This window comes from Buteo buteo, chromosome 7 (assembly GCF_964188355.1).
Source record: "Buteo buteo chromosome 7, bButBut1.hap1.1, whole genome shotgun sequence".
Taxonomy (NCBI): domain Eukaryota; kingdom Metazoa; phylum Chordata; class Aves; order Accipitriformes; family Accipitridae; genus Buteo; species Buteo buteo.
Window position 1 is genome coordinate 8,017,143 of NC_134177.1, and position 18,267 is coordinate 8,035,409.

An 18,267-nucleotide genomic window follows, 5' to 3' on the forward strand; every position below is an offset into this window, starting at 1 on the left:
TGGGACATGGACAAGGCTGAGGTACTCAATGACTTTTTTGCCTCAGTCTTCACCAGCAAGCGCTCCAGCCACACCACCCAAGCATTGGTGGGTGAGGGAAGGGCAACTGACATCATCTACATGGACTTGTGCAAAGCATTTGACACAATCCTGCATGGCATCCTTGTCTCTAAATTGGAGAGACGTGAATTTGACAGATGGACCACTTGGTGGATAAGGAATTGGCTGGATGCTCACACTCAGAGTTGCGGTCAAAGGCTTGATGTCCAAGCGGAGAATAGTGATGAGTGGTGTTCCTCAGGGGTCGGTATTGGGACTGGTGATGTTTAAAATTTTTGTTCACGACATGGACAGTGGCATTGAGTGCACCCTTAGCAAGTTTGCCAACGACACCCAGCTGTGTGGTGCGGTCAACATGCTGGAGGGAAGGGATGCCATCCAGAAGGACCTTGACAGGCAGGCCTGTGTGAACCTCATGAAGTTCAATGGGACATGGACCTGTTGGAGCGAGTCCAGAGCAGGGCCAGGCAGATGATCAGAGGGCCAGAACACCTCTCCTGTGAAGACAAGCTGAGAGAGTTGGGGTTGTTCAGCCTGGAGAAGAGAAGGCTCCGGGGAGACCTTAGAGCAGCCTTCCAGTACCTAAAGGGGGCTTACAAGAAAGCTGGTGAGGGACTTTTTACAAAGGCAGGTAGTGATAGGACGAGGGGTAATGGCTTTAAACTGAAAGGGGGTAGATTTAGATTAGAAGTAAGGAAGAAGTTCTTCACAGTGCGGGTGGTGAGGCAGTGGAACAGGTTGCCTGGGGAGGTTGCGGATGCCCCGTCCATCCCTGGCAGTGTTGCAGGCCAGGTTGGATGGGGCTTTGAGCCACCTGGTCTGATGGAAGGTGTCCCTGCCCATGGCAGGGGGTTGGAACTAGATGATCTTTAAGGTCCATTCCAACCCAGACCAGTCTATGGTTCTATGAAATGTAACCATTCCATGCTCAAAAATAGTTTAGATCAAAAACTAGACTTAAAAATACAAGCTCTGAAGAAAGAAGCACCCAGTATTTTCAGTGTATTCAGAGCTGGGTGTGGAGACAGGTTCTGTCTGTTAATGTAATACCTTCTTTGCTGTGTGTTCATCATGATGTAATACAATCTTAAGCTGTTTTCTGAATTTTACTGTAAATAAAAGTAGAATACTGAATATTGAGGCTGAGCCTGTGGTTATGGAAAATGTTACTTTACCTGAGGTGCTGGATAGCTTGCTTTTATCTGTGCTGATGAAAAAATATGGGAAAGCTTTTAATGCAGTAGTTTTCTGGTTGATGAGTGTAGGAGTCTGGGGTAAGTGGATACTTTCGAGAAACACAGCTACCATAGCTATGTTCCGTAATTTTTTTAATTACTTTTCGTAAAGCTTGTAACTCTCTATATTTTTAACGTACTGAGATGTTTGCAACTGCTGATGGCATTCCAATTGCACTCTTGCCACTTACATAATTTATGCTATGTAATTTTAGGCCTAAATATTTGATTGCTGTGAAATTCTCTTATCAAATGGGAGCATACCTGCTTGATTTTTACCTCCCTTAAAAAAGCCATTAAAATTCCTAACAGCTTGTGCTGGGTGTTGGCAACAAGTATATCTGAGTTAATGAGGCATATGACTTCAATTTAGGTATAGGAAGGATAAATGTAATTCAGTAACATATAAAAAGCATCAGGAATCAGAGAGAGACTGTCAGTAGATAAAGTTAAATGAAGAAAAAGTCCAGTAAAGGAAATTAAATTTACACTATATAATTTTTTACTACCTTGCTTTTGTATTTATTACCAGTTTGATGTAAACTTTGCATCTAAAATGTGGTTCAGTCCTGTGAGGTCCCATTTATTATAAAAACCTTACACTGATGGTCATATATTTTAAAAAATAAGACAATGATTTCAAAACACGCAAGTGCTGCTTAACAGAAAACAAAGCCCTGAACAAGCAATACAGGTTTATGCTTGTCCCATGTTTTGTAGCTGTAAACTAAATAAAAGATAATTTAAATTTGTAAAGTAGCACAACATATAGCAGTATACTTAAATATTTCACACCAAGCATACATATTTCTTCATGCTTTGTTTTATAACCGCTGGTATTATAGTTTCACAATTTTGTTAGGAGGTCACCATTAAAAGGCCAAAATTATTTTATACTTTATTGAAAGGTAAAACTGGAGTTTTGAGTATGGCACCTTGTATTGCGTAGTTAAACTGAATTTTTCTTGGTTCAGTAGAAATCTGAATACAGTATCAGAACCAAGTCTCGGGTAATCTCAGTTTGATCTGACCTTTTATAAGCACTGTAGCTGTCACAGTTTTCAGTTTCCTTTGCCCTCCTGGGTGCAAAGGGTCTTCTCTGTCATGCAGGATACCTGCATGCATTTTCAAAGAACAATTCTTTGAAAGCCATGTGGTTTATCTGAGAGGCAGTTTTTGCTTGTGAAAATACAATGTTCTCCTCCCGCACAGGCTAACGGTTTACTCTTGGAATTTTCAGATGCAGTGCTTTTGTGTAAGAAAACACAAAGTACATTGTGTGGGAATTTCTAAGGGGCTAATGGTGATCCCTGGCAGCTGCAGTGATCTGTTTGAGAATCACCTGCACTGTAATGGATATCAGAAGAATTTAAGATGATGCTAAATTCTTTGTCCCTGATGTCTTTAAATAAACACTAGTTCTCGTGGGAGTTGTTTTTCCCTAGTGACAAGATAGTCCTCTCAATGGAATTGTGTGTGGACGAGGAACATCTCTCGTTTTACTGTGATAATACTGAAGAACCAAAACTAGGGAAATTTCTGAGAGTTAAATGCATCTTTTCTGTGACTGATTTTGCAGCCCTACAGAACAATTTCACTAGGAGTCTTCATGTTGCCCTTAAAGGTCAATTAATAATGTTCAGATTTTAGATATTTTCAGTAAAGCTTCATACATGTTTAAATGAAAATATGGATAAGGTGGAAGGAAATAATTGCTGAGAAACTATGGATCCAATATTTTACTCCTTTTTAATTAATTATTTTATTCTAAGTATAAAATTAATCAAAAGCAGGAGGTTTTAGTCACTCCACCTCAGAAGATTTCTTTGTGTAGTTTTAATCATATTTATCTTACTCTGAACACTTACAGGCTTGGTCTACAGAGTGATCATTTTTTTTCAATGTTTGTACTTTGTTACAAATGTTGACTAAAATGTGCTAACAAGTAAAGTAAGTATCATCAGTTGTTCAGTTGTGTTTCAATGTCTTATACAGAATCAAGAAGTCAAAGATCATTGTGAAACAGGGTTGTATGTGCTTTTTGGACTTTGCTGTCATGGCCAAAATGGATGGAAAAGACGTGCACAAGCACTGAAATGACAGCTTTTTACAGTATCACTGTCTGCAGTAGAACATTATAGTTTGTCCATCCCTTTTTAAATATTTTTATTATGTCCCTAAAATACTGGAAGTAATCAGATGATTGCATTGTATAATAGGCAAATACATCACATTAGTGGTGTGTAACATTTAGGCTATTTAAACCACAACTATTCTCTGTATATAGCATATGAATTACCATCAGCGCTCTCAGATTTTCCTTTCTTTTTCCCCATGCAGAGAAAGAATGAGTGGATATAATTTAGAATTATTTTTATGTACGTACTTGAATCATGACAGTTTGATAAGGCTCAGAATTTGGGAAATGTTGTGCATTTAATTTCTGTGTAGTTGTTTTGCTCTGTGATGTTGAGCAAGACTGAAATATGAGGTACCTTGCTTGCCTTCAGTTGATTTGAAAAGTACTTTGAGGTCTATAGGGGAAAGTGCTGTATTAAATCTCCCTAATAATTTTATAAACAGCTGATTTGCATTAATAGCAATATATATGATCAATCAGCAAAGGCAGAGAGCAAAGCAGGATGTTTATAGCCAAACCAGATAATCAGATAGGAGAAAACAGAGGAGTATGCTTGCTATTGAATTAATGCAGTTCCTAAAAACTACATGACTTTTTTCAGTCGATTTTGGTAGTTAGGGCAAGCAAACAGCTAATAATATTTTTTTAAGAGCTGTCAAACCTTCTTACTCTAATGATTTGTTTGTCAGAGTGTAGCGGGTTTTTATGGATGAGAGACATATACTTGTGAATCCTTTGCTATGCAGCTTCTCTGGCCTTCCCTACCTGTTGATGATGATTTAGCGTAACACATTTGCAGTAATAAAGATGCTAATCTGTTGTCTTCTGCATTTTTACATGGTCTGTGATTAATAAATTCTGTAGCTCTTTGTTTAGATAATTTTACTTCATCAAGATGGTCTTATCATGCTTCAGCTTCTTAAATGCATTTGCCTTGCGCCAGTTACTAACACAGGTGGTGATTCAGCTCAAGAAATAGAGATTGATTATTCATGAAGAATAAGCTTCCTTGCTGTAGTTCTGAAGCTGGGATCACGGACACACTGTAAGAATAATAGGTCGTTCTTTATTTGTCCTGTTGAAAACTACTTAGACATTTTAATCCATTTTCAAAAGCTGCCAAGGGTTTAACTTCAGCTGGATTCACATAAAGGAAGGAGGGTAACCAGAACTGACAGGTACATGTCTCTAGGTGGAAGGTGAACTGTAGAAATGGCCAATAACTTTTTTTTTTTTTTTTTTAATATAGGCTTTTATTTATACTAGGATCTTAACATAGCAGCAAAAGGCACCTATGAATGCTTAGCTCTAATTAGTGGCAGAATAAGGTCTGCAGTGAAGTACCACTTGATTATACTTTAGATGTGTCAGGTCTACTTTATAACATTAACCCAAATTAAATGTATTTAATGGGCCATATGGTACTCTTCATTTTTTCAAATTTGTAATATAAACCTGTAACATGATGCTGAAAACCAAAATGAACTCCAGAGAAATAAAATTATTCAATTACGAATAGCATGTGCATCCTTCCACTGACATGAACCACTCCTTGATTACTGCCTAACCACATGGCTTGATTTCCTTCCAGTCTAAAGGGAGGGCTTGATTGACACAGTGGAGACCAGCCTGAGCAACTGAGTGATCTAAATAGTGCTATTAGGTGTGCTTTACTGTAGGACTAGCCAGCAGAAGAAATGTAGTTTGCCTAGCCTACAACAGGGAGTTAGTTCTAACAGAGCGTGTTGCTGATGATTTATTCTAGATGCATTTTTAAACTTGGTTTTGTTTTGGGTTTGGGGTTTTTTTTTGCCTACATGAAAGCTAACATTTAAAGGATCATTAAGTAGGACCTCACTGCAACTGGTGAAGTAATGCATAACAATTAAACTTTTTTTCCAAACTGGCAACTCACTAGTTGTTTTTTGCATATATTAAAAAAAAGATTGTGTGGACTATCAGAATTAAAATTAATCGAATTAAGTTATAAAGAGTGGTTTTTTTGTAAATGACACCATTTTAGATTTAAATATGCAAAAATAGCAGATTAGTTGGGGGGGAGGGAAGCAGAATGCCAAAGTGATACACAGTTGCTATTACATGATGATTAACAAATTATTTGGCATTGAAGAACTTTAAAATGCTTTTAAATGCTGTGTTTCTGGACATTGGCATTGGTGTAATCTTCTCCCGCACCCCTGTCAATTCCATGGCCCGCATCCCCTGCTAGTCTTTTGCTTAGGAGTGATCTTCATTTCCTAGCAGCAGTAATTTTTTTGACAGTCAGTTTTTCACCTCTGTTCTGCATAGATGCCTACTTGCCTTGCAATAAGGATCAAGCATTCTGCTGCCAAGCATGGAAGCCATCCTGCTTGTCATAAATTGCAGTTACAATTTTGGGAAATGATGTTTTCCTGGTTTCCTGACTGCTGCATATTGAAAGAAAGTTGAGACAGTGCTTGTACATTTTGGTAGGAGAGTGTTTCACATGATACAAGAACAATATTTCCAACTGGTTAACTAAGTGGACTTTGAAGTTGATTTCTGTGTCAGAAACAGTCGTGGCTTCAGTGCAAAAAGATCAAACCAAGATTTAGGATGGTTCTTCTAGGTAAGGATGAGGAGGGAAGGAAATGAAAGCAGCAACTACTGACACAGCCAGTGTTTGTGGATAATAGTCCTATAAACAGGTATTTGTAGGTATGGCTTCATTTATGTGTCTAGCTGTTGGGTTTAATGTTATAAATGCAGTTGATATTAGACTTAATTGATGTTACTTTTACCTGCAAAACAATAATAATAAATACAAGACTGAGCTACCTGGACAATGACAAGCAAATCTGTATAAATAAAGGAACTCCATTCAGTCTTATAAACAAAAAAAAATTTGATCCCGTTTAAGGTCTGATACACTTCGTTCCCACAGATGCTGATCCAGCAAGATACAGCTTTCCCCTGTGTCTTGCTTTAAGTCTGTGTGAATGCCTCACGACATCTCAAATGACATTAGACACCTGTATTTAAGCAAGCAGAGAGCCTAAAATGTCCTACTCCCATCTCCCATCATTCCCATGCCTGCCATCGCTCTTCTGCATGCTAAGACTGTCTCATTTTTGCATCTTACTCCAGGTAATTGTTCCTCAATTTATTTTCTTATAACTGTAAGATGGGTGGAGGAAGAGGCTTGCTTTGCTGATTCCTTCAACTTATTTGCTTTGATTTGTTATTGTATGTGAAATATGTGGCATGCTGTATGGTGAGCTGTTGTTCTTGCATTGACTAAGTTAAAAGCTTGTCTCTTAGTTTAACAACACTTCATTGATGGGAAATTTTTACTAACTGTAGGACATTATTATTCTTGATCTTAAGTTTCATTAATTTGGGGAAACGTTTCATTTTTTTTAATGAATACAAAACACACTACATGAACTTTGCAGTCATTGCAAAAGAAGAATGCTGGTGTCGTAGAGTCTGAGTAACAACAAAAATAAATTGGAAGAGAACAGTATCTTGCACAGAAAGCATTCTCCCATACTAGTGCAGTGTTAAATTTTTGTTCTTGAACTAGTCATTATCAGGGGCTTGTGTGTCAGAACAGTGAAAGTTGAACAAAGCAGTTAAACTCTTAAGATGCTAGCACTATTGAATTGAACAGTGCTGTTGTAAAAATATAAATACTTTACCATGAACGATGGTGATGTAGAAAACCAAAAAGTACTGTATCTCATTATACTCTTAACCAACTCTCTAAACATTTCATATGTAAAGTTCCATACATAAAAAATATCTCATCATTGCTCTAGTGAGCAAAAAAGTTAACAGGTTGTTTTTGAATAGTTAAAATTGAATGTAGTAAAGTGTTTTCAGAAGGGGCAGAATGCTGGCTAAAAGTCAGGTTTGGCTTTCTGAAAAAGAAAGGTGTCTGGTGTTTCAGTTCCTGGTATGCTAGCAGAAATGGGGGTTGGTGCATATTCAGAATTAACTGACTCTGCTATCATCTTCACCTCTTAAAAAAATACAGAAAGGGGAACAATATCAAAATACTCTGTTAATTAGCCATGTCCCTGCAGTATCTATAACCTTGATTGCTTTTTTTTGTGAAACCTAATCTGCTTAGTAGATGACGATAATGATCCAGCTTTCTAATGTTCTTGATAGTTAGCCAACAATTTTGGGGTATAGTGAGATGACACTAATGGAAAATGCCTTAGAACTTCATTTCTACAGTTACACCAGTTGACCTCTCACATATTAGATTAAAAATTTCTGGCATTTTTTGCTGTGAGAAATGTTATTCACTGCGTGAAACCTTGTTTTCGTTTTCTATTACCCTCTGTTACCTCCTCTCCAATTGGGAATTCCAGGTATAAATTCCAAGTCCACATTTGTACCCCCAGTCAGCAGTTTGCAGTAGTCCTTTTCTGAAAATCCCGTAACAAATTCTAGATATGAATACACAGGAGATGATGAAAGGTTAATGTTCACTTAGTAGAGTGAAAGGTATAAAGATATAGATTGACAGGGAAAAAGAGGTACATTTATTTCCCTGCTCAATTTCCTTACTTCTGTGAGGTATATATTAAGATTTTGATGGTCCTTACCGTGTTTCAAGATATCCCTTCTATTGATTACTTCTTGAAAATTAGTTCTGGATAGTCACGATAGTTACATAAATTCTTAACCTGAGTAGGTGCAAGTAGCATTAACCTTGAAGAGCTTTGATGCCATTGTGTTTACCGAGCTAGGATCAGGTCTTTTTAGAAAGGCAAGATCCTTCCGCATAGTATGTAGCTTCCTTATGGATCATTGACTCTTAAGCGCTCTTTGTCTTTTCTGGTATTGAATTGTTTTCCCCAACAGTTTTATTGGGATTAATTTGGTCGTTTAGCTTTGTGATTTCCTTTAGTAGGTAACTCTGGGGTTTTTGCTTATTTCAGAGATTTTCCTATTGAACCAAATGCTGTATTTCACATCATTCAGTAAACTTTTAAATATTAAAGTAAGAACAGACTACTCATTTATAAACTTGACCAGATGTGTTGGGCAGTCTGAGGAAGTTAGGAGATAGCCTAATCTACACTGTAGTGTAGTACACTGTGTGATACTTAAACATCTTGTAATTCCTGAAAGGACCAATCACTAAAGAATGGATCTTCTGTGCATATATGTGCATAAAACTATAAACATGCCTTTATGCGTGGATGTGCACTATAAGTGTTTGTGGCTGGGACAGTTTGTAGAAGATAAAGTGTGGTTATTTAAAAACATCTTTTGAAATGAGTATATAGTTTGGGCTCCTGCTGTTTCTGTTGTAGCTTTGGGTTTTGAAAAGCAAGGTTACTGACTTTATTGAGATTCTTTAGATAGCAGGTGGATTTGTATGTCTTTGAACAGCCGCACTGTGATGTTGTTAAATGTCTTCTCAATGTGATTGAAACCATCTGAAGAATGGTGTAAAGGGGGAGTGAAACACCGGAACAAAAGTTGCAATTAAAGAGGTATCTTCAGGTTTAAAAACTTAAAAAACCCTCTTAATCTAAATCTAAAAAATCCCCCAAAAGCCCTGATTTAAACCTTTGTCTGCAATAACAACTGAGACTTACAAATGATGCCTAAAGTTAATGCTACATTAATGCTTGTTTTTTATTATTCTTTTTTTATTATTCTTTTTTCTTACTATGCCATGGAGAGCCAGAATTTTGGCTGCTGTGAATCATGTTGCTCCATGGATATCTTTAAGGAGGATAGTATTTTCTAGAGGTGGACTGCGCATACAGAAGTGATCTCTTGTTTCTATTTTGACTGTAACTCTCAGTCTTTTTGGAAGGACCTTGCACAACTGTGAAGAAATGTTTAACAAAAAGAGAGAGTGATATAGGCACCTTTCAAAAATACGTATGAAATGCAAGCTATTTCTTGAAGGTATTTTACAATAGTTTTCTGTGAGAATCTGCAGCCCTTATTTACACTGGGTAATACGCAATTGCGTTCTTCATAGCACTGAAGTGAAACTGTGAAGCAATAATTATGCTAATTTAGAAATGGAAAAATGCCAAGATTTGTCTCTTTCTAAGTCTTAAAACATTTTCTGGCTAACATCAGGAACTTTAATATACAGAATCTGGTGTATATTAGTATTAAAGGAGAACTAATCTTACACTGTTCTTGTAGCAAGCTAGTAATTTAGTAGGTAGGTCTGAGGAAGTTATGTTATACTATATAAACTGTTAGCTACGTGTAAAAAATCTCTAGTACTTCAACTTCCTAACATTTTTAAAAAGAAACCTAAGTATCTTATTTGCTATAGTAGATGTTGAAACTCTTTTTGTATACTGTTTATTAAGTGTTTAATTACCTGATGTATTTGAAAGCTACACGAGTATGTAGCACTCAGTCTTGGGCTTGTTTTCTAGTTTACATTTATTACGGTTGTGCTGCTAAGATTTCACCATTAAATACTTATGTGAAAGAAATACAAACATGTCACTGACTAGAATTGTTTTAAGTAATTCACCCTGAAAATGTGTATTTATGTGTCTTTAGCCTTTTAATTCTGTTTTTCTCTTAACCCTTACTCCTTAATGGCAGCAAATTCTTTACATTGCCTGGATTTCATACACCATAGATATCTTGAGTATGATTATCTGATTTAGCTTTTTGCTGTTAGAGAGCATGCTATTAACTGAATAAAGAATTGATTCCTTAGTAGCCATGAAAGATCTCAGAACATGCTTCCAAAAGGCACCATGATGACCTCTAATCTCCTGCCCAGACATTTTATGTGCCTACCAAAGGCTTCTTCTCTTGCCCCCCCTGCCATTTCAATTAGATATTACTTTCATTGTCCTTTGAAAGACTGAGCCATGTTGCAGCACACTCTTCATTCTCTGCTATGTCCAATCCCAAAGAGTGCATGCAGGTTGTATCAATGGGGGGTGAAAGGTTTGTAGACTCACTCACTACTGAGTATGAACCGGCTAATACCTGTTTGCACCAGTGTAAGTTCCAGCCTGTTCTTAAAACGCTTCAACCCAAAGAATGCTGTGTAAATGAGATATCGATACAAGTTGTTAAGAGTCTGGTTGCAAATAAGTAAGTAGAATTTTGATCTGTGTTTGTTTTTCAGAGCCAGAGCTTCAACTGTGTGGAAAAGACTAGATGTCCAGGATCTAATGTCAGTTCTGTGCAGATACAGGGAGATTCAGATTATTTCATCAACCACCTCGGAGTACCTGCCACGCAGTTTTCTTATGAGGACATCAAAACATCAGAGGTAGTTACAAATAAAAATGGACGAACTGAAAATGGCAGAAAGATAGAATTAGATTTTCTCAGATTATATCCTTACATGACAAGCATTTTGTAGTGGAAAGTTTTGTCCTGTAAGTGGATTAACCCAGAGCTTCAAAGTGACTGATTTTATAGGGGTATGGCATTCAAACAAACAGGTAAATGTTTAGCACAAATGAAAAGCAAAAAAACCAAAAGGGAGGATGTTATGTTAAAATGTTAATATTGCTGATAGTATTATAGGTTGCATATTATCTAACCCAAGTTCTCAGACTGCCTTCAACATAGAGGAAATGAGTTTTGATGTGGTTTTTTGTCCTGCACGGTAGGATTAGACAGCCTTCAAAATGAATTTTATATCGATTTTCATACTGTGGGCAAAATATGACTCTCCAGTATGTATGTTGGTTTTACAGACCTGTATGCTTGATTAGAGTCTTCAAAACACCGTGTTCTTTTTCAGTCCGTTGTCCTCTGCAAGGTAAGTGGTAGGAAGAGGTGTGTTATGCTGTTTGGAGACCAGGTTGGAACTGGACATAGATAAACTGTTAGGAAAGTTTGTCTTTCCTCAGCTTTCACAACTGTAGGTTATGTTTTTCACCTTGACAGCTCAAATGTACCCTCAGTTGGTCAGCTGAGTATCAGGAAGCCTGGCATTAGTTTTTTCAAGATACAGCTGTCATTAGAAAAGGTGTGTGTTTTCTTGTAAATGTAACAATGCATTGACTTCATATTCCCCTCATTTCTCTTCTTGCACTGTGCTTATCTACATTTGCGCACATCTTTCCAAGTTCGAGAACAAAGCTGAAGCTGAGTTGAGCTGGAATGCTTCCTGGCGCTGCATGCTAATATGCTTCTATTTCAGAAATGCAAACCAAAAGAGAAATATGCCAACTATTGGAGCATTGTTGTCATGTTGTTGTGTAAATTAAAATAGATTAAGTCAAGAATTTATATAAATAAGGAGGCTTCTGTTTCTAAACATCATTGCACCTATTAGGCAAAGTGTTCTATTTCAGATTAAACACAAGGCAAAGACTGTAAGGAAAATGTGAAGGCAGAAGACCTAGGAGTCCAATGTTTATGACAGGCTTGTGGTCCAGTGCAGATTTCTGTTGTCACTTAGCAGCTATTCCACATAGTTTTCATTCCAGATCTGTGTATATAGGATCTATATAGCATGAGAAAGAATCTCCAAACTTCAGTATATCAAAATAATAAGTATTTCCCAGCAATGTTTACAATATGAACACTGAAGGTTCCCTTGGCTATTGTCTATTTCAATCCTACCAAAGTTTTTCTTTGTGTTCAGTTAACTTTGCAGATGTGCATTTTTGTCTCTCAAAATGACTCAGCAATGTAATTAAAATCATAAGAGAGTATTTTTGTATTTGCTTCAATATGACAGAGCAAATTTGATTCTCTGTTGAAAACTCAGCTTTTGTCCTTCTTGCAAAATAATTTCCTAGAAATAAACTTGTGGTAAGTGTAATCTGCAGTCTTGAATTTGATGTACTGCACCTCTCAGACTGTAGGAGATCTTGACCCCGTGAGATCTATTTCATGTGAGAGATAAATCTGCTTAGCAAAATGTGTAAACTTCTGTTAGCAAGAGGATGGATTTTTTCCTAAATTGAAGTTACACAGAGTGATTAAATTTGGATTATTTGCTATATTTTTGTTATATATTTTACTGATTATTAACAGTCCTTCAAGACATAGGCTCATTGTCTCTCATATTCTATCAGACAAACAATCTGTTTACAGTTTACTGTTTATTGCAATTGTTTATTGGGGATTCTGTTTATTGTATCAAACAGGGATAGCACCATTATAACGCAGACAGAAATTATTCTGGATTTACAGCCATATTAATAAACATTGTAGGAATTTCTCTTGTGCAGGTTAGTGACTGCAAATAATCTGTTGAGCTACAGGGAGGGATTTTTGCTTCTTTGTTTCCAAGCCATTCAGCTTTTTAAACTATGCCTCAGCTTTGTCAGCTTCATTGCAAAACAGGATTTGGATTTGGGAGAACAGATTTCAGAAATGGGATGTTTTGACGTGCTTTTGTAGACTATCATTTTTGCCAGGTTGGTTTCCTCTGCTGTCTCTTTCACTTCTGTGACCTACTCAGGAAATTCTCTTCTTTTGGAATATACATCAGTTGTTTATTTTATCCACCTGTCAGACAGCATGCAGTGTCACATAAAACTGACAGTATTCCATACTAAAAAAACCCTGGTTTAGAGTAAAAAAGCCCAAGACCTATGCCTTGTAGTCTGCCTGCAGAGCAACAGTTATAGGTCAGCTTTAGAAATGCATTTCTTACACAGTTCATGTAACGCCAATCCTCAGAAGGATTACAGAAGGTTGTAAAAGCTTTTCATTGGCAGGAACCTGAGGAGTAAATAAGAGGAAATAAAAGCTGTAAGAGGAAACATTCAGACCAGCAGAGTAAGTAAAACTGTCTTGCTTGAAATTACCTAGTACAGTAAGCCACAGCCTCGGGGAGGTTAAATCTGCATGGCAAATGCATGTGGTCAGATCTGTGAGCTAGTAAAGTGCATTCTAAGTGTTCAACCACTAGTATAAAAATGCACTGAGTGAAATGCAGCTCATTTATTTACTAGCAGAAAATATGCAGCATTTTAGTCTGCAAGTAAGAAGTAAACTTGGAAGAATTTCTCAAGTGGAAAACCCCATAATTTTAACCCAATTTCCAAGGATTCTCTTGCAGTTACTGAAGAAAGCCTTCCTCTCCTCCTAACCTCTGGTACACTGGCTTTACCTCCATGTGAGGGTCACATTCTGATTTGTGATGTATTAGGAGAAAGGCTGATCAGCTTTTCTTAATACTGCAGATTCTCTTACTTTGAGGAGGAGTCATGCTATTCAAGTTAATGATTAATTTACATCCAAGTGACCATGTAGAGCCTCCAGAGAGAGAAGTAATGTTGATTTCAAAACTGAGTTTCTCTACTACTGAAAGCCCATGATTATTACGTCTATTAGTCCTCAGCTCAATGGAGAATAACATTAGAAACTTCTTCATTTAGCTTTATATCAAGAGCGAGCAGCTCATAAGTAAAGAGGTCTTAGATCACAGACTTGTCTTTGTTACTCTCTGCACTGCAATAAGAACTAGATATCAATGCAATTACTCGATCATATGATCATTGGTACATCAGGAATAACAGATTTGAGCAAGTGAGTAAATTCTGTGAGGTTTTTTTTTCACATGTGGACCATTTCTGTGCCCTTGAAAATACTAGTCATGTTTGTATGACAATGTATTTTCAAACCAAAAAATGGTATAACAGGTGTAATACATAAATATCTTCCTTAATGATAGAAAATACATGCATATAATGGACAAAACTATGGTTTTGGATACGTCACTGTTCATCATGATTCTGCTTAGTGTCTTAGATGTAAATTCATCAGCTGTGGTGTTTTTATTTTGTAAACAACATGACTGAAGCTCAGCTCTTGGTTACTTGATTGTAAATTAGGAATAACTGAAAACGCTGGATATGGTGGTATATGATCTGAAGAGCATGCATTTGGTTTCTGTTTGAATTCTTCATTGTTCTTTCTGAAAGGATATACATTGGTTGTGTGCCTGTGTAATAGAAAATACTGCTTTATCACTTAATAGCTTACCTTGTTTCTCTTCCCTTACACATCTTTTTTTGTACTTCTCTGTTGCTTTTGGCATCTTTTTAAATTTGCACATTAATGGAAATTCTGGTATTAAATGCTTTATTTCAGTTGTGTGACTGATAACTGTGTTCTTCCATATGAAGCAACATTCACTGTAGACTCAACTCTGCTCTTGAGAATGACCTCTACAAAATACAAAAAAAAGTGTTAAAAATTATTGAAACTTAACCTTTACAACAATAAAAGGCTGATTATTCAAATCTGTGGGTGTATTAACAGAAAGTGGTTTTAGTCACAGTGAATGCTTACTTATTAACTAATACGAAATTTCCTATAACTGGAGACATGAATGGAAAAGATGCATGCATCCAGAATACTCTGGGTTATCCTGTTTAACACAATTTGAGAAGTTGTTCTGTGAAGATAGAATGATTTATTTCAGAAAGTAGGTACAATTGATGTGGTTTTGAGGCAATGGCTAGAAAGCCTATATGGAGGCATAGAACTTGTTGCTCAGATTTCTAAGTTCGTTCTTTATAATCAAAGTCATTTGAAACTAAAATCCTTCAAAATGTTGTTTGACACATGTTCTAGCTGATCATGCTGAGGTTTTTCAGCCATAAAATATGCCGAGTTCCCACAATTCTGAGTAATGTCAATTGAATTTGTGAGTGTTTAATACCTCTGAAACTCGATTGGAAATTATTTCATGTTCAGAGAACCAAAACAAACTTACTTTTTTACTCAGTAAAAAACCTTCTTGATTTCTCTGTTGCTGTAGAACAGCGTTTAGCAGTGGTACTATGTGGCGTATTTAATCCAAATCTGTAAAGCACCTTTCCTCATCAAAGTGATGTTTCTGACAAACAGTTTGTAGTTCTGGTCAAATCACTGCACTCAAAAAGTTTAGGTTGTTTTCCCAGTTTAGCTTTTGCCTTTCCTTAGTATTTTTTTCACACATTTGCATAATGGAGCAGTGCTACCTCTTGATGAAAGGCTTGAAGTATAAACATGAGAAGGATTCTAAAAGAGCAAGGTATTCAATTGGTAATCATTTTATTAAACTGTGTGAAAGTTTCAACTTTTGGTACAGTTTTTGGAATTTTATCTATGAACTTTTCGAAAAGTTCTTTGGAATATAAATCTCATCACAGTGAGCTAATACTGGAGTTGTGGCTTTATTCAGCAGTATAGATTACCTCTACTGCGGAGGCAGAGTAAAATAAATCTCTTGGGGATCTGAGGGGGGTTTCGCCCCATTACTTTTTAGCTGCAATGAAAGCATCACCTGTTATGGAAAAGATGTAATTTAAAATGTAAGCTGCTGTTTACACAGCTGTTGGTTATAGAGGTAGTGATTTCAGGCAGTATATACTGAGAAGGGCTAAATTTGCTGGGGTATATTTTGATGAGGGCTGCTTCTGCATGTTTATGGTACTGGTTGTTTAAGGCTGGTGTGCTCAAATAGGATATTTTTTGTGGAGGAGGACAGTCAGATTCCAAAGGATCACTGAAACTCCGAGGCAAAATTAAGGGCTATTTTCTAATCCTGCTTCTTTAGTGGCCTCATCAAACATGGAAAGGAGGAGACAGATTCTGCTATGTGAAGTATATGTGTGTCAGTACTTTTGAGGTATAGGGAGAGAGGACACGTGAGTCTTCCATAGTGTTGTAACTGGTGAGTGACCTCTCTCTGTCAAAGAACTTTCTGCTGATTTACTTAAAACAGATTAATGTTAATTTTACGTCTTAAAATGTACCACATGTATGTCTTAAAATATAACACAGCTTTTGCAGTAGGGTGTCAAGGGTGTCTCTGGCCTTCTCCAGAACGTTGTTTGGCAGAAATCCTTCCTTTCATTTTTACACTGCATTTATTATATAAAAATAATAGCAGGACCCAACAGCATGGTCTGGAAAATTTTGTGTTGTTTCCTGTCTCTAGCCGTAGTTTTACCTGTCAGAGAGACTCAGAACTTCAGCAGTTTATCCATACTTCTTCTTTTAACCACCTTCTGTTTCTCTTATTTCTCTCCCTTATTTCTTTAAGCTTTGCCTTGTTTTTCTTTTTATATGAGCATCACCCCATATCATTTTCCCTCCTCTTGGTAGAGCATCTTAAAAATGTAGTTTGCTCTGCTGAACTCAACATTTTAATCTGATGGCCACACTTGCCTTTATTCCTTCATGAAAGGGGACAGAGGAAAGTAGTTTTTAAAAGATCTGTATTTGGAAGTGTAGTAGTGGGCTTCTTCACTGAAGAGAAAAGAACGAACCCCATAGTTGCAAGATAGTTCATTTTGATTATGTCTTTCCTAGCACAGTTTATAGCATAGTTGCTGAAGTACTGGAACATAAGTAAATCACAGACACTGAAAAAAATAACCTTGCTGTGACTGCCTAATGTTTGGGTACAAGAGAAAATATAATCTGGATTTGCTGTGGTTCCAGTTATAGATTTGTTTGTTTCTTCAGCGTTGTAAATCAAAAAACATTAAATTGTTCAGTATTTTGAAGCCGTTCCAATCACTTGCAAACTTAAGCTGGTACAAGAGTATTTTGAGCTTTTTTCAAGATGGAAATAGACTGTTGCTATCCATTTCTGTGTCATTGCAGTCGACAGTTTCATGAGGAATTCAATTTTTTAAATTATAGCGGGGTGATTTCCTATGTTATCTGCATATTATTCATCCTTCTCGGTGCATCCTATTACATAATGAATCCTATCTGATAACACAGACTCTTAAATCCCTTCTGTGATAATGAGGTAGATTACATCAATGTTAACATTATCATTTTGTTTTGAGAAAAAACAAGTTACTGCACTTTATTAAAAAAAAAAATCTACCCTCTTTTTTTGTTATTTATTGATGGACACATATTTAGCATGAAATATTTTATGGTAGCTGTCCAAGTTTGGGTATGCAGGGCTTACAGAACATTTACTTTTACACCTAGACCATAAAAGTTGTTTTCCGTATCTTCACTCAAACTTAAGTACAGGCAAGAAGTATAAAAATTACCTGTCACATTATTCACAGGCTAGACCAAGATAGTGTAATACCATGGACCACTAAGCTAATTTAGAAGAAAAATGAAAAGAGGTTTCTTTATAGAAGGCATTTGTATGTAATATATGTAGAAGAGTTTAGAATTTTGACAGTTTGAGATTGTATCCTCTTTAGAGAGAATGCATAATGATTTTTATTTCTGTTGAAATATGCATAACTTTTTGAAGGTAACTTTCAACTTTCATTAGAGCCCTTAAAAGTGATTTTCGCCCACACTGGTGTAAAACAGAGGCTACTAAATCTTAACTCTTCGATGAATGTGGCTTCTCAGTTGTTTTTACCATCTGCTTCCGCTCCCTCCCTTCCCCCTGTCCTGCCCTCTTTTCTTCCTTTTTTATCACTCTTTGGGGAAACTTACTGCAGTTTCTTGATTTCAGTATTTACATGCTTAGACTGACACATCATGCACTGCTTTCAAAAGAAATCAAAAGCTTTCCAAGTTTTCTTTGTTACAAGAAAAGAAACAGAGGAGCTGTCCTTGATGGAGAGGACTTAGGGTCTAGTTTACCGAAAAATAACTCCCATGTTGCATGCTGCTTTTATCTCTTTCATGTGCTTGTGTTAGTGTAGAGGGAGGGCTTAGGCAGTATGGAGTGCTCTTCAGCGCATCTGGCTTGTGTCTGTTGAAAAGTGAATGAGAAACTGGTGTTTATACCAATTTTTGTCTGTGTAGGAACGGTACTGAATGTCTGTAAGTTGTGGGGTTCTGGTGTCAGCGATTAGGAGCACCATTTTAATCCTGTGTTATGGGGACCTTCAGCTGCTGTTTCATTTCTTGGGGTTCTTTGCGTCAAGGTAAAGTTTT

At 36.7% G+C, this 18,267-nt stretch overlaps 1 protein-coding gene across 1 annotated transcript in view; it reads left to right on the plus strand.

The window, feature by feature from the left end:
• The window catches only part of NAALADL2 (N-acetylated alpha-linked acidic dipeptidase like 2), a 644,640-nt gene that overhangs the window by 397,552 nt on the left and 228,821 nt on the right, over positions 1–18,267 (plus strand). Inside the window, exon 12 of the mRNA XM_075031410.1 lies at positions 10,562–10,708. Coding sequence (XP_074887511.1) covers positions 10,562–10,708 — 147 coding nt within the window. The remainder of the gene's footprint in view (positions 1–10,561; positions 10,709–18,267) is intronic.